This window comes from Leptonotus elevatus, chromosome 12 (assembly GCF_054856555.1).
Source record: "Leptonotus elevatus isolate MCC_2025b chromosome 12, RoL_Lele_1.0, whole genome shotgun sequence".
Classification (NCBI taxonomy): Eukaryota; Metazoa; Chordata; class Actinopteri; order Syngnathiformes; family Syngnathidae; genus Leptonotus; species Leptonotus elevatus.
The window spans coordinates 16,784,104-16,806,869 of NC_141250.1; the positions used below are offsets into that span (position 1 = coordinate 16,784,104).

The following is a 22,766-nucleotide window of genomic DNA, read 5'->3' on the forward strand; positions in this document are numbered from 1 at the left end:
TTTTGACGACATATACATTATTGATATATGCTCCATATGTTTCCATTGTGTTTGGTTGATAACAAAAGAGCCACAGCTCCCTCTAGCGCCACATGGCGACTCTTTCGAAAACTGCTTCGTGGTGATAGTGTAACTACATTAAGCACAAATGTGACCCCGACCCAAAAAATAAAAATAAAAATAATAGCTTTGTCTTCATTCAACATCCGGCACAGGGCCAAAAAAAAAAAAAAAAAGTGCACGACGCATTCCAAGTGAAGTTTTAGTTTATCATCAGTGGGTGCAGAGTTGATTAATTAACGTGACCATTAAGATGTGGGGGTGATTTCCTGTGCAACAATCCATCGGCCAGACACCCCTGTGTCCACATTTTGATTGTCAGCAACACACGCACAAAGACGAGAAGGGCCCGGAGAGGGAAAAGGAGCTTTCAAAGGGACTCTGTGTAATTACTGACTGCCAGGGCCAATAAACTCATTTAGGCCAGACGTCTAGCCATCTCTATGGCTTTATTCTTCCTGCTCTAAAGTCATTATTAAGCCCACAATGATATCGCCCGATCATAAACACGCCCACTAAAAAAAAGTCTCCAATTAAAGTTTTGGGGGATTAGACGCGAAGCACTCAATATTCCTTTTAATCGGACTCGTTTGCAGCACAAGCGTCATTCATATTAAATCATTGTTGTAATTATATATATATAATGTCAGATGTATTAGTCAGAAAAATATATACTATATCTAAAAACACACACACACATTTTTTTTTGCATGCCCTATACTCCAAATAAATATGTATTCCAACAAAAAGATCAGACAAAATTGATAGTGGGAAAATCTTTATATACAACTAAAAACAACGTACAAACACACACACGCACACACGCACATCACGTCCCCTTTTGTCGTCACCAAATCCAGTTGCAAAAAAATGAAGTGAGAAAAATGATGGCTTCACTGATCCACAGTGTCTCAGGGTGCTGCGAAATAAAATAATAATAGAAATAGTGCTTTAAAAAAAAAAAAATCCAAACTGGTCCTGAACGCAATCCTATAGCTGCTCCTTCCCGCCTCTCTCCCGGTTCATCTTCTTCATTTTCATCCTGCGGTTCTGGAACCAGATCTTGACTTGCCTCTCGCTCAGGCTGAGGATGCGGGCCACCTCGTAGCGCCGGTCCCGGCTCAGGTACATGTTGTACAGAAACTCCTTCTCCAGTTCCAGAGTCTGATATTTGGTGTAGGGGCAGCGTTTCTTCCTGCTGGAGCGCGCGTGGATCCAGTTCGCTGCCGGGTTGCCTGCACGCACAACACGACAGAAATTAAGAACCCACCCCCCAAAAAAAAGATTGTGTTTGGAAACTATTGAGAATCCTTACGATTAACTATTTAGGGAATGTTGTGATTGACCCCCGCGTGCGCGCTAAAAAAAAAAAAAAAAAAAAAAGGTGCAGAATCCTGTGTAATAACTCAAAAAAACAGGGCGGGTTCTTTCCGTACTGGGCCGCGGTGTAGTAGTGGGCTCTAGGACACTTTTATGGGTCAGTAAAACATCCCGTTTTACGCAGGCAGCTCACACAGTTATAAATCAGCACTGGGGGGCTATTTGCATGCATGCGCTTATACTTACTTGGGTCAACTTGTTTCTCCTCTTTGGGCTCGCTGTGGCTGGAAAGCTCACTCCCACTCTGCGCCCTTTCCGGACCCTCGGCGAGGTCCTCGACAAAAGCGCGACTTCGAGGCTCCTGGCCCGGCTTGGCGTCGCGGATCTTCGGCGGGGAAAGCTCCGGCTTCGGGACGCACGGCGCGCGTCGGCCGGGCAGGAATCCCGGGAAGCGGGGGACCAGGTCGGGAACCGGGTTCATCCAGGGTCGAGCCGCGACGCATCGAGGGTCCGATTGGTAAGGGTGGTGGTAGAGCCCCTGCGGGTGAACCGGCAGCCAAGACGGGGGGAAAACGGCGGCCGATTTGGCGGCGAAGTTGCAAGAGGAGAAGTCGGCGTGGTGCTCGCCGGTGCCTTGCGGCCTGGTGGGGGCCATCGGCTGCATGAAGCGGGAAGCGTATACGTCCTCCGCGTCCGGACCCAGAACCGCGTCCGCGTAGCAGCCGGCAAGGCCGCCGCTTGAAGACATATTTTTCTTTTGATGCGAGCACTGAAAATAAAACGACTCGCACTGTTAGGGGAAGCTCCCCTCTATGAACAATCATAGTATTTTTGCTGGCCTGCGTCTGCACGGATTGGTTACACGGATCACGTGATCATATTTACCAATACTGCCAGTAAATCAAGCCTACCCTTCTGCACCAACTTTGCTTTTCGTTATTTGATTTTTTCCCCCCCTCTGTGACTTGAATCGGGAAAATAAACACGATTCTATGTTGGGTCAACAATTAGTTAAGTGCGACACACATGCAGGGGCGCGTGCGCGTGCACGTGCGCGCTCGTTCCGTTACTCATGCACTCAGTAAAAAAAGCTTTATAGACTTGGAGAATCCTCGTAAAATAGATGTAATAACACGTTGTAAAAAATAAAAAATTAATAATAATAACAGACGCCATCCTTCCTAATCGACCTGGAAATGTATTTCCATTTTTGTTAATTTCACACCGAGATGAAATAAAGCGAAGTGAAATATTCATTGGAGAGAGAGTAATAATAATGGCGCTACCGGCGTAATATATAGCCTATATTTATTTGTATCAATAAATGTTTTATGGCGTGCGGATGTGATTATACAAGGAAGCACATTGCTGCAATGTAGCCTATGCAGCATTGATTTTTGTTCTGGAACTATTATAAGTGCAAAAAAATACACTTTGGACTTTTTGTTGACCGAACTGAATTTCAAGATCAATTCTTGTGTTATTCTCGAAAAATAACACAATATTTTTTCCAATTTCCAATTTTGTGTTGTGAGCAGCAAAATAAAAAAAGTCATTCGATTTTTCTTTGACCTCATTTGATATTTGTACGCCGACTCTCTATTTCGTTTGTTGAACGTGAAGCCCAAAGCAACCATTTTATTCATAGAAAAGGGACTTTAAACAAGCACTGTTTTATTGCAAGAGACTGTACATGCCACACACATGCAACACATAAGCACGCGTGAACTTTTGTTTTTGAGCCCATTCACAGGCCACTGGGAACACATTTGTGGTGAGCTAATGCTTCACACGCAAACACAATACACCAAAAGCAACAAGTACACGACCACTCAAACAGAACTTGAGGAAATCTACATCACAATGGCCACTTTATACTATCAGAATATATCAAGTACATTTTTTTTGTAGTTAATGGACACAGCTTCATTGCAACATCCTGTTTGGTTTATTTTCATGACCTTATTTAGCTGAGAGAGGCAAAATATTATAAACAACTCGGGATGCAGTGTAAGTGGACACCACTTCAATAATAACTGTAGCCTATTAATCAGATGTTTTAATTAACACCGGCGGAGTGTCGATATTATTGATGCAGCTTGCATTCGGATGACATTAAATTAGTGCTTCCCAACCAGAATTATACTATCTTAGTTGGTCCCGAAGTATGTCATTAATGTGTATATCCACTTTTTTGTGACATTTTGTGTGATATTTTTTGTTTTCAAATCTCATGAAACTGCTTTAGATTGTGTGGGTGTGGCTAATAAAGTGACCGTTGAGTGTCCAATAATTTAAGACCCCAAAAATGTAACAAATAACACCAAGAAATGTAGAAAAGATAATACAGCCGTGGTGCCTTGAGATACGAGTGACCCAACTTAAGAGATTTTTATTTTTATTTTTTGCCTTGACTTGAGAGCACACATTTCAGATACAAGCGCTGTGGCAGTGAGCTCAACTCAGTCCAGAATAAGCAGCAGTTTGACAAATAGTGAGCATTTCGTCAAAACATTTTTTTTGTCCAACCCAGTTGTCGTCTAGTGTCAAACTAAACATCAAACTAAGAGAATGACATCTTCTGTATTTAAAACAAACAAACAAACAATGTTGCCTTATAGCTTAATGCTAATATAACAGTTAGCATCAATAGTCACAATTTTACAACGCTTTAGGCAATGGATATTTCAGTCCAAAATCATCCAAAATAAAAACAAGAAAATATTTCACCCAATTTGCTGTGTTGTTTTGTATATGAAACAATTTTTGTGTTTATTTTATTTAACAAAACGACCTTCTTCTTTTTTTGTTCGTTCTATACAAAATAACCAACTTTTTGTGTTGTTTTATGAAAAAGTCATATTGACCCAAGGAGGGGACCGGTCCATTTTTTTAACAATCGGGTTATTTTAGTATTTTTTGAATTAATGTTATTTTCCCTTATAAAAAAAAAAACAAACACAAACAAAAAAATGTGTTTTAGGGTGTATGGAACAGATTAATGACATTTCCATTTATTTCAATAGGAAAAGACTATTTGAGTTCACGCATCGCATCTCGTATCTCAAGGCAACTGTGTTATGCTAACATTATTCAGCGATACTACGACAGGGAATCCACATGATAGTTCAGGAGAACGTGAGATTGCAGTTCAGTTCCCGCACTCGACTTTCCCGGTTCATCTTCTTGAGCTTCATCCTGCGGTTCTGGAACCAGATCTTGACCTGTCTGTCGCTCAGGTTGACGCTACTGCTGATCTCCAGGCGGCGCTCTCGGCTCAGATACATGTTGAACAGGAACTCCTTCTCCAGCTCCAAGGTCTGGTGCTTGGTGTAGGGGCAGCGCTTCTTGCGGCCGCTCCTGGCCGTCAACCAGCTGACGCTTTGGGGGTTGGGCTTGTGCTCTGCATGGGAAAAACGGCAACATGGTGGGGTTTAGACATGATGTCACACATATCAGAGTATGCACTCTTAAAACTGTTGGGTTGAAAGGAACAGAAATTGGGTGGATTAACTGACCCAATGCTGCATCCAAGAGATGCAGAGTTGTTTAGGCCTATCAAAGAAGGATCAAGAGACAACCACTAGTTGGGTTAGTTTGACCCAATTTTGGGTTGTTTTGTACAAAACTACCCAGAAAGAAGTAGCGGGTCAATCCATTTTTTGTCTCTTTTTTTATTTATTTTTTTTACTCAAATTGGGCTATTTTTGACCCAGCAGTTTGAAGAGTGTAGTGCATTGGGTTGAGGATTTGACCCAGCATGTTAGGTCAAGGTTTTGATCCAAAAAGGAATCAAAACAGATAAGTTCAAGCTACTAAGAAATGGGTTACAAGGTGATCAGTATAGCTGTGATTAAAAATGTTATTACCAACTTTCCCGTCAGCGTTCGCCACTCACGTTTGGCACAGTTGTTACTGTAAATACCCTTTTTTTTTTTTTATACTCCAACTAACAGTACACTCTAAAAACAGTTGGGTAAAAAATAACCCAACTATGGGGCAAAAATTGACCAATCCTCTACTTGGGTCTATTTGATTCAACTTTGAGTCAAGAAATTGGTCTTTTAGTGTAAAACAACTCATAAATATTGGTCAGATCCTTTACTTGGGTCAAAAACATGGGTCATTTCAAAAACAAAACAACAACAACATAAAACAACCTAGAAAGTTGGGTCAAATTGACCCATAACGTGAATCGGTCCGTTTTTTGATTCATAATTACTTTTGACCAAACTTTTTTTAGAGCGTACGCAACTGTACAAAATGGCAACCAGCATCAGATCTTCATCCCAACCAAATTCAGTCTTCAACCCAATCTGCTGGGTCAAAAATAACCCAATTTTGGTCAAAACATTTGACAGACCCATTTTTCTGGATTGTTTTGCACCAAACAACCCTTTTTTTTCATCTTTTTTTGTGCATTTTTTATATATAAAACACCCACATTTGGGTCAAATTGACCCAAGTAGTGGGTTAGTCAATTTTTTTTGACCAATTTTAGTTTTAAGGGTGTACACGCTGTGTCGGAAATGTTGCAGGACCTTTGTCACAAACAATTTAGTATGGCAAACAATACTTTCCTTCAATGCAAGAGTTACCCTGAGCATCTGACACTTCCTAGCCAAGAAAAACAACAAATTCCTCGAACAAAAAGCAGGGAAAGTGTTAGACTAAAGAGAAATTACATCGTAGCAGAAAATTTGTTGTTTGTTGATTGGATTTTGTTTTTTGTTTTTTCATATATAAAATGAAGGGGTCAAAAATAGCCCAATTTGAGTATATATATATAAATTTCCCAAAGTGTAAAAGTCAATACCTTTGAGGCTATACGGGCCACAGGGACAAGCAATGTACTTCTAAATATACCCTCACTGAACAGATGTACAGTATAGCCAGTAAACAAGTCCATTTCTGTGCTTAAAGTGGGCCACATCTTCTACTAACAAGGGCAAAAAGCAGTCAAAATCACATGTTGAGGGTTTAAAAAAACAAAACAAAGTCTAGTACTTATGAGTTCAAGTTACAATGTAAACTATTGTTTGAAATGCCAAGGCCAAAAAGTTGTGAAAATTAAACTCATCGAAACATTTTCTGTAGCACTTATAAGGAATACAAAACCAAAAACAGTTCAACATTTGAGAGTGTCGAGCCGTTACAAGTATTCCAAACAAATGCTAAAAAATGCCTTTTTTTTTGTGGATTATTTGCATTTTTTCCCAGACCAAAATGTGGTCAAAGTTTATGGATGAAAAAAGTTATAACCTTAAAGGGTACTGAGCCATTGCAAATGAAAATGTCAACTAAAAATAGGAGTAGTTTGGTAATAGTAGTCATTTTTCTTTTTCTTTTTTGGACAATTTCAAAAACTTCAAATTATTCCAATTTTCTTTTATTCCAGTTCATTGAAAGAAATTCAAACGAATGGTAAAAAGGAAAGTATAGCCTAGTTTTGTGATTCAATGTCATAAATTGGTAAAAGGGGAGTTTCATGGGTAAAAAAAAAAGTATAGTTCCTTTGAAGGTGCACTGCAAGTCATGATCTAAACTAATGTTTCAAAAAAATGCAGTATTTGATGACTTTTCTAAGGCAAAAAACTGAGCAGTGTCCAAGTAAAAAAAAAAATAATAATAAAAAGAAATAAACATAGCTGGCTAATAACGTTAATACCGAGCAAGTTATTAAAATAAAATCATTTAGGGATTTTCACTTGAGGGATTGTTTGTATATTTTCCTAGGACAACAAGTCAACAAGTGGAACAAGCCAAGCGTCAAGGGTGGAAAAGTTGTACTTTGGAGGGTGTTAACATTACAAGTTCCAATCTCAACTAATTGGGGCTATAGTTTGGGGGTTGCTGTGCCCTTTCCAAGGCTGAACAGCAGTAAAAGTCAAGTGTGAAGGGTGTTAAACAAAAAAACATTTGCTTCGAGGGTCTAATGATAATGAACACAGTCAAATATCCCTTCTAATATGATTATGTGAGGAAAAGCTCAAAGGAATTAAATGTGTTTTTCGGCTTTATTTGTTTATTTCCAAACTTTGGAAAAAATGCTACTTGTTACGATTCAAATGATAGCACCCTTTATGAAATCAAATACAACTCTTATTTTCTCCAGTGACGTCACCATAACTTTGGCCTGTTTGCAAAGATATGAGCACGACGTCAAACTTTGTTGTTGTTGTTTTTATTTGTACTGAGTGTGGGGGGGGGGGGGGGATACAAAAGACAAAATTATTAACCCTTCAATTGACTTTTTCTTCTGCATTTGGGTGCTATACAATCACTTACAACCTAAATGTGTCTTTTTCTTTTTCTGGGTCACTTAAATCCTCTCCAACTCTCCAACAAGTCATTGATCTGGACTGGTTTCGGCCATAAGCTATTTCATTGCTCCAATTGATGAAAGCACAAAATCACACACTGGCTTTCACACATCATACAGTTTTCACCACCTTTGTGAATTTTTTTCCACTTGGATTTTTTTTTTTCTACTTCCAAAAAGTGACAAATGGCGTCCTGTTTTTTTTTTTTCTGTAACAGTTTGTGAATGTTGCAAACATTTGGCCGCTTTTCAAGGAAAAGATGAAGAGTTCCTTAGGGGGTAATAATTCTCATCTCACACTGTACATATAGCTACATGCATTTTATGATTTTAAAAATGTGTTTATGTCGACAAAAACTGACCTCTTCATTGTTAAAACTAAAGCAGTTAAATTTAATGTTCGCTTACAAAAGTGCGGACCCAATGTTTTTTTTTTCTTTAGTTTTGAAGAAAAGTTCATTTTAAAGTTTAACACGAAGCAAATAAAAAGTTCAACCGTCGGTGTAAAATGACTGCAAAGTATGACGTCCACGCGCACGCGTAATGAGAATGCGCGCGCGCCAAAGCCTCTCATTAAACATTACGACTGCGGAGGCTTGTTTGTGTTTTTTTTATTCTCGCTTTTACGACGCTGGAGGCCAAACCCACCTTTGCCATCCCGCGGCACCGGCAGCTCGGGACTGGACTGTGTCTTCTCCTCCTCCTCATCTTCCTCTTCTTGTGCTTCTTCTTCCTCCTCCACGCTGGACGTGCGGCGCTCCGCCGGGCTCCCCGCGGCCACGGGGCTGCGCGGCGGGGCGTCTTTTGTAACGGGCTGCGGTTGCGGGCCGATCCGGTCCAGCTGCATCAACGTCGGGCTGGGCTGCTGACGGCAATGTTGCCTCCCGCTGGCGTACGTTTGGCTGAGTCGGAAATAACCCGGAACTGGAACCTCGGGGGCGTCGGCTCGGTTCGGTTCGGCCGCGAGGGGCGAATACGCGTGGAGGTGTCCGTCCGCCTGCTGGCTGACGGTTGGCAATCGTTTATCGGTGAACATGCAGCAGGTGCCCTCCTCCTTGATGCTCTGTGCGTACGTACAGTTGGGACTGACGGGTGACTCTGCGAGTCTGCACGCCCGGCCCGGTTCGCCCCACTGGTGGGCGAAGTACGAGGGGACGCTCGCGGCCGCGCCGTGGTGTCCGAGTTCCCCTCTTTTGGCCAAAGATGGCACCAGTCCGCACGTTTGCATCGCGTAGTCAGGCGCGGGCGGCGCGTACGCGAAGGCGTCCATTAGGAAGGGGTTTGCCGCAGCCGAGTTGGTGGCGAAGGACATTTTGCCAGTCGTCTGGAAGCTGACATATCTGCACGCCGAGTCCGCGTGCGCGCCGACCACATGACGAGCCCACCAATGAGCTTTGAAAGTGGCCTTGACACGCACTGCAGCCAAGCCCGAAGGCGCAGTCTGCAGCGACACCTAGAACCAGCACTTGAAATTGGTTCATAGGAAACACTGTTGGGGGGGGGGGGGGGTTGACGAGTGGGGGTTGTGGTTGGGGCCCAGCAACAGAGATTGCATGTTGTGGTGTTACGGGAAAAAAAAAAAAGGGGGGGGGGGAACAAAGAGCAAAAAAAAAAAAGTCATACGCACGTACAAATAATAGCGGGAAGATCCTCTATTTGGGTTAAACGATTTAGAAAAATAATCAAACAAGCTAATTGCAATTTGTAAATAATATAAAATAATCCAAACAAAAAAAAAGCATGAAATAACTGAAATAGCAAAAATATATACTTTTTTGACATTTATGGCAACAAATAAGCAAGCATGCTTTTGGTTTGTTTTTTTACTTCTATGTTGTAGTTGGGGGGTTGGGGTGCGGGTGTGGGGGGGGGGGGGGTAATACAAAGGACAACATTTCTGCAAACTTTCATCTGAAATGCGAGAAAGACAATTTTCACATCGGTAATATTGTGTTGAATTCAAGCCGTTAATTTTTTTAGCGACGTTTGTTGCCATGAAATGTTGATTTCACCCAACTTTTTTTGACAGTATTGTTTAACAACCACAAGCAATTAATCTGTATTACAACACACAATATCTGATTTCAAAGTTTTAGTCTTCAGTTTCTTAAAAAAAATAAAAAAAACCTCCATAGTCAACACACACACAAATAATGTTTGCATCATGTTTTGTGGTCAACCACGTGGGTTTAATTACATTTAAATGTAACAGTATTATCTATGTTACCAATTCGGCATTGAATTAATAAGTTTAAAATGGAAGATGTTGTCTTGATGGGGCAAATGACAGAAAGAAAAGTCACGTTAATTGCTTGTCCATTTGGTACAATTGAGTTTATTTTATTCCAGGAATTGTTTTTTTCTGCACATGTGGCGACTGTGTAAAATAAAAAAAAGGGAGGGAGGGAAATACAAAACAAATTCCAGGACAAGAAAACAAAATCCGTATTTTAAGTTGTCAAGGAAAAACATTTTATGCAACCGAATTGAATGTTGTCCCTGCCAATATCTTTACATTTTAAAAGTAGATAATATTTTTTTTTGCTCTGCTCTGAACAACATTAACTAAATAATAATAATAATAATAATATTTTTTGCTCTTTAATTCTGCACATTGTGAACATTGAAATCTATTATTTAGACCTTTTTCGTCGATGACGCGAAATACCGAAATGTAGGCTAATGTAGAATTTTTATTTTATTTTTACATGCGTCACCTTACACACACACACACGCACACACACGCGCGCACACACATTATGTACACAAGATGTCCCCAAGACAAACCATTGGGGGGAAAAAAATACGCGTGAGTATAATTGCACACATTTTAAATATGTCTTAAAGCAAAATACACTTGGGATGGAAGGCGACAGTTTAGCATTTAGTGTGTATGTTACCTTTTTTTTGCATCGTTAAATGAGAGGATCGTTATCAGGAGTCCTCTTTAAATCCCAGCATCAGGAACATTTGTGCGTTCAAGTAAAACACAAAGATTGTACGTACATTTAGAATAATTATTACACGACGAATGACTTGTTGTTGTGACGTATTATTTAAGATACTCCCTGTACATAAAACCCTGTACACGGATGTTCAAAGGAAAACGTGAATAAGTGAAACTTAAATAAAACTATAATTCTATTTATACATATATTCACAGATACGTGGTACAGATCTGAAAATAAACCCCCAAGGCCAACAACATATGTTGAAATCATTAAGCCGGTGTGTTACTTTTGAACGCTTCACCCCATTCTCCAAAACTACAACGCTGCCCTCTTGTGGGCGTTTTCGGAAACGACGTACACAGTCACTAATGTCATTTCACTGCTGGGTTTTGATGGCGACGCAATTAAACGCTTCGTCAAACTTCTTATTTAATGACAATCGCCCCCCCCACCCCCACCCCACCCTACCCTCGTGATCGCGGACACGGATGTCGATTCAAATTAAAAATGCATCAATACATCTGAATGAGGCAGTCACACTCACGTCCATTGACAACATTCAAGTCCACATCCACGTTGGTCCACGTTGAATGTCCAACATAAGTAAAAAAAATAATAATAATAATAAAATAAGATGTCTCCAGCTCCTTGGACATTTGCAATTGTACTTTGAGGCAGGAAAAGAAGGTCTGCATGGGGAGAAGAAGGGTGAAGGGGGGGGGGGGGGGGTCCAATGTCCAATAGCCCCTTATTTAGCCGTTTACAGCTGCTTTTATGATTGTGTCTAGACGGTTCAAGGTTTAGTAAACAATCCAGTGTGTGAAAGGAGAGGAATTAAAGGCGTGAGGAGCCACATTTCCCCCCCCCCCCCCCAAAAAAAAAAAACTTTTCCTGTCAGCTGCTTGTTATTTACTCTTACATTTTTGCTTGACACATTGACACCACATGACATGCATCCTTTAAATGCACACACACACCAATAAATAATGTCGGCTAAAATAGTTTGTTCATCAGGTGTGGAGAACTTAATAAATAAATGTAAGTAGACACGTGACGTCACACCGCCGTTTCGAATACATGGCGGCTGACATATGCAGAGGGAAGCAGTCTTTGGCATGTGTATATATAGGCTACACTAATATATATATATATAGTTATATATATAGTTATATTAGTGTATGCATATTGTTTGTATTGTGTGTATCAGAAGAGGGGATTGCCAGTGAAGTATTGTAGACGGTCGCGGTTGAGCTTCTTCTCCTTCATGCGTCTGTTCTGGAACCAGATCTTGACCTGGCGGTCGGACAAGTTGAGCATCCTGGAGAGCTGCAGGCGTTTCTCCTTGTTGATGTACACGTTGAAGAAGAACTCTCGTTCAAGTTCTCGGATCTGGTACTTGGAGTAAGGGCATCTTTTCTTCCGGGACTTGCTGGACGAGGCTGGACGCAAAGGACAAGATGGGGGAAGTTAGTTTGAAAAGTGGAAGACGCTTCTTTATTCTATTTCTTTTTTCTTTTTCTTTTTTTTACGCACCTATAACGCTTAGATATGTTTTTTTTGTGATCGACAAAGATTGCCCAGTCATTTATTAATTTTGTATTTAACTTTCCTTGTCGCATCAAACATGGCCGTAAAATGGTTTTCGCTATGCGCCCTATTTTCCGCACGTGACATGTTTTGCACAAAAACACGCACTCACCAATCAATATGCACTTAAAGCTCTCAGTTTTCTGTCTCCAAAGTTGGGTTTTTTTCTTTTATTTTTTTCTTTTATTTTTGCAGCGAAGCACAGCCGCCGCCAGATGTAATTAGAGAGACTGCTTCCCATTGGTTCCCTATCTCAACAATATGATTATCCTCTCCAACAAGTCGGTTATCAATAATCTAGTCATTTTTGCGCCTATGTAGACACGTGAAGCTTTTTTTCAGTGATACTTAACGGTCACGATATCGTTTAATCGTACTGGACATTCCCACGAAATAACGCCTTTTTTTGCACTTCACATTTTGAATATTGAAAAATCCACTCATTGTCACCTGTGTACACAAATAAGCCAAAAGGTGAACCTTTAAAAACAAAACGGCACTAAAAGCGCGTTTAGCGTAGTTTTAAACCCGCTCGCCATTTTTGTAGACATAACAATGTACATTTAAATAAAGTTATACAATAAAAAAACGTCATTATTTTGTTGCATGTTTGCAGGCATGCGAAGCATGAGCATGACTTAATAAAACTATACTCCACTCCCCCATCGCAGTAATGAGTTTATCTCTTCAAATTCACACTACAATCCACTTACTTGCGCCATGTTAAACGCATATGGCGATTCTTGTTTGCGGATGTACACTTATTATGAGCGAACGGGCCACTAAAATGAGGCTTTTCTCCTGATGTTGCCATCTCGCTAGATCGCCACAGGAAATGACGCCAAAATGCAAAAGTTTAGTAGTCAAAAGAAAAACGTGTTTACTTTATTATAGAATGGGGGAATTTTTAGAAAGGCACAATCGTAAAATACAATAAAATAAAGTTGTATTTTAGAAAAACAATTTTTTAAAATGTCTTTAATGAGCACAACTGTAAATGTTTTTGGTCCCTTTTAAAGCTTTTTTTTTCAAGCTATTAATTTCCATCTCAGTAATGAAATTATTTATTTACCGCGCTTTTAATATAAATGTTCTTTTGTTCAGGATTTGAGTGACATTTACAAAGCACTGTTTGCGCCAGATGCATTTAAATCAAGCTTCCAAAACATGATTTACTTTTGGACACGTACATGCTTGCATTTATAGTGCAACACAAAATATTTCCCCTTATGTTGATTGTAATCAGAATAATGAGTACAAAATTATGAGGTTCTAAAATGGCCTTTTAAGAATATTGCTGCTATGCCGAAATCATGCCGAAAGATGTAAATAAAGCTCCATTGTGTAATTACAAGTACAGCATACTTGCCACAGGAGTACAGCAGGGCAAGCGTGCGCGTATGCTTTAACAGTTTCCCATTGTAAATACCTTTACAGCCGTAAAGAACGTCTTATTGGGATATAAAACGCTTTTGCATGCTTATAAAGCTCGCACACGCGGCCACGGCGAAGGACACGCCATTGTCCACGCTGGACTCTCCTCCTAATAAAGGGGGACTATACAACCCACTCTGCTGGCTGCTCTTGTCGCCACAGTTGGACGACGAGTCTTCGTCCACGCTGGCTGCCGCGTCCGCTTTGGAGTCCCCGGTCGCGTGCTCGCCGCTTTTGTGCCTCGGCGGCGGCGGCGGCGGCGGCGGTTCGGTGGCGCTCTTCTCCGGGTTGGAGCCGTCGAAGAACTGGTCGAAGCCCTGCGGCAGGACCCCGTTGCGTGCCCCGCCGGGGAAGAGGTTGCAGGGCGAGCCGGCGCCCGCGTGGGGGCCGCCGCCGCCACCGCCGCCGGCTCCGTACAGGGGTTCGCCCTTGAAGGACGATTGGATCAAATCCCGGTGCATGATCTCCTCCGAGGAGTAGTAGGACGCGTAGTTGCCCCGGTAGTGCCATTTGCTGGGGTGCTCCAGTCCGTAATCCCTGAAGGAGACCTCGCGCACAGGTTGTCCGATGTTGGCCGAGTAGGGGAAATTCACCTGGCACGAGGTGCTTTGCGGCAAAAAGGGGGAGACGGACGTGAAATCGGGCGTGGAGACGTAGTAAGTGCAGCTCGGCAGATACATGTTGGACGCTCGTTCGTCGTAGTCCGTCATGTCTGCGGCGGCAGAAGGAGGAGGAGGAGGAGGCGGCGGCTTCTTCTTCGTCTTCTCGGGCGGTTCTGCTGCCGGGCTCCGGCGCCGTTAAACTTGGCCCGTCTGGCTCGCGCGTAAAGAGCCGCCAGCGGGCTCGCTATACATCTTGATCGATTCTTGAGGTAATTGTGTCATGTGATCTCCTCCGCCAAGAAATTACCATACATCAATATCGGTCATTAAAAAAAAAAAAAAAAAAAAAAAAAACGACGTCCCGAGAAACTCATGTGAGGCCGTGTGAGAGCCTCCATTGGCTCCCGGGATGCTGGGGGAACTCCTCTCTTGCGCCATCATCATGAACCAGAAAGAAGGAGAAGAAGAGAAAGTAGGATATTTTTCCATTCAATCTCACTCATTGACAACAAGTTGATCGCGTCGCCTCCATCGGCCGCAATCCTCCCCCATGCACCCCCCCCCCCCCTTCCAGCATTGACGTTGACCTCCAGCCTTATTAATGAAGGGCGTAGGAAAAAACGCCAAGGCCACATGCACGTGCATGTTCGACGAGCGTGCAGCACAAAAGACGCACATGTGATTATATGCACTTGAAGCCTCATTGCGCCGACGCGAGATGATGCTTGGCGCAGTTAAACAAACGCATGATGGCTTCTAATTCGACATTCTTTATTGTCCCCGGCGCAATAAAACAGACGCTTGCATAAATACAACACACACTGCACCCCCCCCCCCCACCCCCCTTTTCCCCTACTTCCCACTTGCCATTCCCGCCCCTCAGGAGCGAGGAGATAAGCAATCATACAAGAAATTAACTGGAGGGAATATGCACTTAAAATGCAATTAGGGCGCTTGATGATTGTTCAAATAAGGATGGAGATAGCGGAGAGGCACAAGTACGAATCTGCAGTGGAAGATTCGCATTTAGTCCTAAATGCTGGAGTTAAAAAAAAAAAAAGTGTTATGATTACAAATTTGTGTCAATTTGCAATGATTTTTTTTTTCTTCCAAGGTCCTCATGTGTTTTTAAATAAACGCAAACAATAAATGAATCTGTATTACAATTAACATCTGATTTATTGTACATAAATGTTTTGGTCTTATACGCTAAAAATAAACGCATTGGTTGATTTCAACTGTGACACGCACACACACACACACACACAACTCTCTGCAGTATCCATGTCAATAAATGAGTAAGTGAATAAATAAAACAAGCAATAAATATACATGTCTGCTACAGTTTTGTTGCATTTGCCAGTATTATCGCGTGCTTCCGTGGCGACTATTGCCATATTACATTGAAGGTAAAAAATGAGAGCGTGCCAAGGCGAGGATCGTTTTGCACAGCATTGCATTGCAAAAGGGGGTGAAATAATTAATTTTGAATGTATAATAATAATAAAATAAGGAGCGGTAGTGTAAAGTAGTATCTGTGTTGAATTCTTGTGTCTGAAGGCTTTTATTGTTATTGAGGGGATATCAGCTCTGCCCTTCACTGCACTACCGCACTGTGTGACAACTGCACACACACGCGCACACACACACGCACACACACACACACACAAAGGCCTACATATTATTTAAATACATGATGCACTTTTAAGTGCGTTAAATTACAATTTGAAACGACTAAAAATCTCAGTCCGGAAAGAGCAGTAGAATAGTTGCCGAGAAATGTTATATTTTTATTCAATTAGAATTATTTATTTTTAACCCCTTATACGATTGGCTCCCAGCAGTTTGATGGGCAAATAGAGAAGATAACCTGCCAATATTGGAAATGTTCTGTAAAAGTAACTGTAATTTAAACACTAAAAAAGTTTTTATGGGGGAAAAAAAGCCTTGGTTTTAGAGACGTGCGTTTTTAATAGATTTCCACCATTTAGAAGTATTTAATATTTAGATTTTTTTGTTGTTGCTATTTTCTTGTCACTATTTGCTCTAAAATTTAATGTGTCGTGTTCACATGTTTTTTTGTCAGAAATGGAGGAGATATATATTTTTTAAAGTGTGTGTGTGTGTGTGTGTGTGCGTGTGCGAATAGATTTCGCACTATCCTATTTATCCTAAATTGCTTTCTAGTGAAACAATGTCTAAAATAAACTCAGTCTATAATCCAGTAATTATTTCCAACAGTGTTATTTTTATTTTATTTACTTTACTGCGAACGGTGTTTAGTCATTATCTGCTTTATTTGTCGACTCCTAATTTCAGTTATTTGTTATTTGTAATAAAACTCGCCAATGAAGTTGTAAGGAATATATATAGTGTATGCTGCAGTGTTTCTGAAAAAGCTACTTCAGCCATGGATATTTTTAAGCAACAATTTATGAAATAGCCCTGTCAGAAAAATACATCCTGAACACTATCTTCACGATGGATCAATAGTTGTCAGTCATAGTGTGACGAAAATAAGTCAATTATTTACCAGTGTCTGGTTGCACAAACAATAAAAAGAGGATGCATTGTCCAAAAAATAACCACAGCAAAGGAAAAGACCCATGTGCTTCACAAATGATCATTATCTTCATTTTTTTTCACCACAATGTTGTCAATTTGACCCCACACCCAAATAAATAAATAAATAGATCAATCAATCAATAAATAAATAAATAAAAAGAAGTCCGTTACCATTTACAATAAATAAATAAATAAATGCATCCGAATGTAAGGACAAGAGAAAAATCCGAATGCGTGGGAAGCGGCAATGCACAGTCCACTAACTTGACCTTAACTTTGTTTTGGCACCCCCACTGTCTTTAGTGTCCTGAGCTAAATGACGCTGTCTGGCCGCGTTTTGCCGCAATAAAGCAATAAAGTCACAAAATGGGGGGCGGAAACGTCGCACAGAGGAAGCGAGCCTTTGCCGCAGCAGTAAAAAGTCAACAACAAAAAAAAGAGAAGCCTGCTCTAAGGTCTTATTTAGCATCCCGAGAGCAACACTGCAGAGAAGATAACATAATATATATATATATATATATATATATATATATATATATATTTTAGAAGTATGTTCAAGAGAGTTTCTATAGCTACACTGAATTGCAATTATGCTACTATTGAATTTTAAAGAGACCAATGGAACTGTTCAGTTTGCAACATCAACTATAAAGCAATGATAAGTTGTATTTTGATGTGGAAATAAACCCTAATTCGTGTCCACAAATTAGGATTGTTCATGTTATATTTGGGGCTCCATATCAGATTCAGTGAAACATGCAACGTACATTAAAAAAAAAAAAAAAGTCAAAACCTAGGTCGGCTTAGTTTTGTGTTTTTTAAAAATATTGATTGTGTTGCTTATGTATTTTATATTCCCTGTATTTTTGCACTGTGTGGAGCATTTTGTGAGTGCTCCATTTTTAAAAATAAATTTAAATGCAGCTGCAGTCACCTTCAAGTGACTTTGCAACAGTGCAGCTGCAACTAGAGCGTGTGTGTTGGGGGGGGGGGGGGTGTCAACAGCACAACAAAAGCTCTCATTTTGCAGCCTTTTTTTTTTTCTTGAAAGTGACACGAGTTGCTCAAGGTTTTGGTGTAAGGGTTGTGTAAAAGGAATAGTGTAGTAACACTTACAGCACGGCTGCCTTTTAATTTTCCTATCCCCAGTAAGAAGGAAAAAACAAACAAATGACCAAACACATTTAAAGACACTCAAATGTGAAAACTTGATAGCTTCTATTATTTATTATAAACAACATGACGTCATCCTGCTCCATACAATTGTAATTTGTTAAACACGTATCATCTTAACACTTATGTGAACAGGTTGGCCAAAAAAAGGGAGTCATTTCTTAAAAATTGATATTGCATAAATATAATATTCAACTTTAATTCTACAAATGTCATGGACAAGTACTAAGAATGCATTTCCGTCAGAAATCACTGATTATGCACACTTAAAAAATGCGACCAACTCTTTATCATCAGCATAATAGTACAATTGCCTGTATACGTCATCTTTAACTAGAGCTACCACAATATCATTAGCTTAATAATACAGTAGCCTGAGTCATATTTGAATATTTTCAGAAAATGGGAAGAAGCTTTAGCAAGTCAAAGTTTTGTTGTTGTTGATGTAATTGCCAAACTAATTTTTAACTAAATGTTTGCTCAATAGCTCATTTGCCCAAGTAGAATGTTTTTTGGAAAACGGGGGCGGAGGGAAATTCAGCTAGCTCATTGGGTTTTTTATTTTAGTTTTTTATGACAGACTTGATTACATAATTGACAGTATTTTTTAACTTTGTGTCACAATAAATAAAAAAACAGTGTGGTTGCTGATTTATTTTTTTGTCCTTTTCTGAAAACGTTCAAACATGACGGCTATGCTATTAAGCTATAGCGATATTGCTAAAGCAATGACGGGCTCGCTAAAAAAGAGGAAGAAGTTTTTTTTTAAATAACTATGTAGATTCTAAAGTCATTAAGGAACTGAACTCTGCTTCTTTGTTTAATTTGTTGTTTTTCTTGTTTTTCTTGTTTTCTGAAAACGTTCAAACATGACGGCTATGCTATTAAGCTATAGCGATATTGCTAAAGCAATGACGGGCTCGCTAAAAAAAAAAAAAGTAAGACGTTTTTTTTAAATAACTATGTAGATTCTAAAGTCATTAAGGAACTGAACTTTGCTTCTTTGTTTAATTTGTTGTTGTTGTTTTTCTTGTTTTCTGAAAACGTTCAAAAATGACTCGAGTAGCTACCGGTATGAGTTCTTCAGACTTCAAAATAATTCACATTTAAGCAGTGACCATCAGAATTGGTCACATATCCGCAAAGCGTGTTTGGGGAAGACAAAAAAATATATATTTACAACACAATGTATCAAATCAAATAGTAGACAAGCATGCATATGTGTAATAATGTGTATAATCGAATGGGCGTAAACGTGAACTTGAGCTTCTCCACACACAAGACATAGAGGGGGGCTCGCACAACATAGTTTAAATAGTCAGTGTGGAGTTTGGGCCGCCTCCAAAGCGTCCACCGCGAAGTGTGAAATGTCTGCCGTGACGGGGATTGGAAGCATTTCACACGCGTTTATAAATAAAAGCCCACGCCCGCCAGGACAGTCGCCTTGACGTGACGTGACGTGGCACAGCTGTGGTGGTCCACGAGACAGCAGCTCCTTCTTCCTTTATTTTTTTTTATTTTTTTTTTATTCCATCAGTAAGGAGCAAAGACTTGCTCCCGCATCATGAGTCTCTTCTTTTTCATCCTGCGGTTCTGGAACCAAATTTTCACCTGCTGGTCGCTCAGCTCCAGCCTGTCGGACAGCTCCTTGCGCTTCTGCCTGTTGATGAATTCGTTGAGCATGAACTCGCTCTCCAGCTCAGCCAGCTGAGGCTTCGAGTAAGGCTTCCTCTTCTTTCGGCTCCTCGCCTGCTGGGACGAGCACCACGGACCACCTGCACGCGCGCGCGCGCACGCACACGCACAATTAACACCGTATAGTTTGCAGACGATCATGCTAAATATAGCTTGAATGTAGCATGGAAGCTATCTGAGTAGATCTATGCAAATCTTGTTGCTAGTGAGACATGAGTGCTAAAAGCAAATGGCAATTACAATAACACAGTTGAGAGGGAAATAGACATGGATGGTTGAAATGAGCTAATATTTCACACACAAAAAATTATTTTAATACATAGTAATTAAATGCCATTCATTGGAACTATACTGAATGCAATGTTTGTATAAGTATGATTTTATGTTTGTGTACAGCATACAGTACTAACTGTGATAAACAATGATTTGGTACAGATTGTATGGATCTATGGCAATGACAACACATGGGAACTTTTGCTGTTCTACTTTTATTCTATCATAGCAGTTATAAAAAAATATGATATACTGAAGAAAATGTTTTCAGAAGCAATTTTGGGGGGGGGGAAGTATTCCAAAAAAATATCTGAATTTAAGAAATTGTATATATGGTAGTCTATCTACTGACAAGGTGACGTCTGTTCTAATTTAGCATAGTATAGCTACAAGTATTGGAGTTTAGAGTGCAGTGGCACATAGATGACTAAAAAGACCTTCAAATATTAAAGAAAATAATTTCCATTTTTATTTGTTGGCACTATTCTTTTTGTTTTTCTAGTTATGTTTGAGTAACTAAACTATACGATTTATATGTTATTTATATGCTACATGCATAAAATGTTTTATTATCAAGTATTAAGGACTGTTTTATCTATCTATCTATGGAAATGAAAAAGACATGCAAGGTTGGACTTCTATTCTTTACTTTACTTTCCATTTTATAACAGAATTTAGAGACAGTATGGGTGGTTAAAATGAGCTAAAACGTGTAGGCCTATGTATATATGTCTTAAAATAAAATAAGTTGAATTCAATCGGTTGGAAATCATTACTCCACTTATTTAAATTGACCATTTTTTCAACACTATTGAGACATTGCGCAATTTCTTAGAGCTGTGCATGCAGAAACAAAGGAGACAATAATGTATTTATGTTTCTGCCAATCTGTCTATATGTCGGTCCATGACCCTGAAAGTGCCTGAAAAGTGATTGAATTTGATCTTGAAAATGATCCTGCGGAGAATGACTGCATGGCCCACGACATTTCTTTCAGCAAAACAGTCGTCGATAGTCGACAGAGAGGAAAGCACTCGTAAAAAGTTGTAGCTCGACATAATTACAGGATATTTCCAACCGAGTTGCATATAGTTTCTTTAACAATAAAAAAAAAAAAAAAGGGGCTACTTGACCTTCAGCAAAACACGTGAGAGCGGACGGAGGCCGAGCTGGGTCTTGCTGCTTGTTGTTTACATGCAGCCGCCGCGCGCACTCCTGCTCCAGGTGCCCCGCAGCCGAACCGTGGCCGTCCAAGTATCCCCGCAGCTCGTCGGCGTAAACCCCGTGAGGTGACCCCGTCTTGTGGTCCGCGCCGGGCGGGCATCGCGACTCGTCCTGCAAGGGAGACTTGGCCGGGTCGCCGTGGTGGTGGTTGTTGTTGTTGGCGGCGCTGTTGGTTCCGGGCGCGGTCGGGTTGGGGCGAAACGTCGGGCAGTACGTTCCGAAGGCGCGGCTCTGCGCGGGCGGCCCGGACGCGCACGAACTTGACCACGGGAGGGTGCACAGCTCCGCTCTCCTGTTGTAAGGGAGGTGGTGGTGATGGTGGTGATGGTGGTGCAGCGGGGGCATGTGGTGGTGCGCGCCGCCGTTGGCGCCTGCTCGCAAGTTGGACAAGTAGAGCGTCTCGGGGGTCGGGGCCAAATTGAGCAGAGGTCCGACGTAGCCCGGCGGCGGGCTCAGAGGGTTCCGTTCGCACATTGCCATGGAGCTGGCCGCGCGCACGCTGCTCCCGAAGCGCCCTAGCAACTTCTCAAGACTAACGGCTAGCTAATTGGTGATTTGTCAACGGGCGCTCACGTGATATGCAAAGTGCGCACGGCGGCCCCACCCTAAGCGAGCTCCAAATAGAGCGAGACCGATGAGTCCGCCATGCTCAGTGTGTGTGCGTGTGTGCGTGCTTGCGTGTGTGTGTGTGTGTGTGTGATTTCATCCATTTTCACCATTCGTCTGATTTATGGACATAAAAAAAAAAACGTAAAGCTCCTGTGACCGGAGCAAGAGCTTTTACTTTGGGGAGGGGTGCACATGCACGAGGACTTGCAATAGATAATACTCGAAAAATGATAATAATACGGTCAAAACACAGTTCGCACCTCGATTTTACGTCACCATATTTCGTATTTAAGCAGGATTTGTTTGATTTGGATACGACTTGATTGCTTTTTTGTTCAAATATACGGCTGTATTGCACAATTGTTTCCCTTTAAAACCACGTATGTGAAGATATAAAATGTATTGATACTGACTTCTAGCTACTTCTATTTTCAAACTTTAAAGGAAATAGCAGTCATTTTTGTAGTTTTTTTTGTCTACCCCACAATAATGTTAATAATAAGTCCAAACGTATGAAACACTATAGTTGCGAGCTTATTTTTAACGTTATTGAAGGCTATAAAATAAAATAAATAAATAAATAAACATGCAAAATAGTATTTCGTCTTTTTAACTTGAACTTTGGAAGTTTAAGTAGGCCTCTATAGCACAAAGAAAATGCGCTAAGTGCTTCACGTGAGGTTTATGGAAAAGTATAGTGAGAATAAGCGGTTTGGAAGATTGATTATACGTATAGCCTACATGAATATATGCGTGTATATTGATTGAAGTACTACTTCAAGTTAAAATAACTTCTCTTTTTTTTTGCCTTCAATAATGTTAAAAATAACTCCAAACTCACCATACATTTTCCCCCATAAAACCACGCGTCAACCTCTCTGTTTAAAGCAAACTATAACTTGCTATGTTAAAGCTAAAAGAACTAAAGGGAAACAATGCCACGTTCATTAT

The 22,766-nt window shown here is 40.7% G+C and overlaps 4 protein-coding genes across 4 annotated transcripts; all 4 read right to left on the minus strand.

The window, feature by feature from the left end:
* Positions 1-890: 890 nt before the first annotated feature.
* On the minus strand, positions 891-2,178 carry hoxd9a (homeobox D9a). The gene is made up of 2 exons (XM_086090943.1): positions 1,627-2,178; positions 891-1,295 (listed from the first exon to the last, which is right to left on the minus strand). Exons 1-2 carry the CDS (start codon positions 2,126-2,128, stop codon positions 1,051-1,053), a joined length of 747 nt encoding a protein of 248 aa, XP_085947069.1. The 5' UTR covers positions 2,129-2,178; the 3' UTR covers positions 891-1,050.
* A 940-nt stretch (positions 2,179-3,118) lies between these two features.
* Positions 3,119-9,051, minus strand: hoxd10a (homeobox D10a). The gene is made up of 2 exons (XM_086091318.1): positions 8,351-9,051; positions 3,119-4,783 (listed from the first exon to the last, which is right to left on the minus strand). The coding sequence occupies exons 1-2, from the start codon at positions 9,012-9,014 to the stop codon at positions 4,509-4,511; spliced, it is 939 nt and encodes a 312-aa protein (XP_085947444.1). The 5' UTR covers positions 9,015-9,051; the 3' UTR covers positions 3,119-4,508.
* Positions 9,052-11,856: 2,805 nt separating this feature from the next.
* hoxd11a (homeobox D11a) lies at positions 11,857-14,465 on the minus strand. Its single transcript, XM_086091521.1, has 2 exons — positions 13,811-14,465; positions 11,857-12,092 (listed from the first exon to the last, which is right to left on the minus strand). The coding sequence occupies exons 1-2, from the start codon at positions 14,382-14,384 to the stop codon at positions 11,857-11,859; spliced, it is 810 nt and encodes a 269-aa protein (XP_085947647.1). The 5' UTR covers positions 14,385-14,465.
* Positions 14,466-19,547: 5,082 nt separating this feature from the next.
* hoxd12a (homeobox D12a) lies at positions 19,548-21,686 on the minus strand. Its single transcript, XM_086091640.1, has 2 exons — positions 21,116-21,686; positions 19,548-19,789 (listed from the first exon to the last, which is right to left on the minus strand). Exons 1-2 carry the CDS (start codon positions 21,684-21,686, stop codon positions 19,548-19,550), a joined length of 813 nt encoding a protein of 270 aa, XP_085947766.1.
* Between the last annotated feature and the right edge of the window lie 1,080 nt (positions 21,687-22,766).

Coding starts and splice junctions, on each gene's coding strand:
- hoxd9a (XM_086090943.1), bottom strand. CDS start 2,128: ATGTCTTCAAGCGGCGGCCTTGCCGGCTGCTACGCGGACGCGGTTCTG. Junction 1,296..1,626: donor GGAGAAACAAGTTGACCCAA/GTAAGTATAAGC, acceptor TTGTGCGTGCAG/GCAACCCGGCAGCGAACTGG.
- hoxd10a (XM_086091318.1), bottom strand. CDS start 9,014: ATGTCCTTCGCCACCAACTCGGCTGCGGCAAACCCCTTCCTAATGGAC. Junction 4,784..8,350: donor GGTGCCGCGGGATGGCAAAG/GTGGGTTTGGCC, acceptor TTTCCCATGCAG/AGCACAAGCCCAACCCCCAA.
- hoxd11a (XM_086091521.1), bottom strand. CDS start 14,384: ATGACGGACTACGACGAACGAGCGTCCAACATGTATCTGCCGAGCTGC. Junction 12,093..13,810: donor CGACAAGAGCAGCCAGCAGA/GTGGGTTGTATA, acceptor CTTTGCGTCCAG/CCTCGTCCAGCAAGTCCCGG.
- hoxd12a (XM_086091640.1), bottom strand. CDS start 21,686: ATGGCAATGTGCGAACGGAACCCTCTGAGCCCGCCGCCGGGCTACGTC. Junction 19,790..21,115: donor TCTCACGTGTTTTGCTGAAG/GTCAAGTAGCCC, acceptor GCGCGCGTGCAG/GTGGTCCGTGGTGCTCGTCC.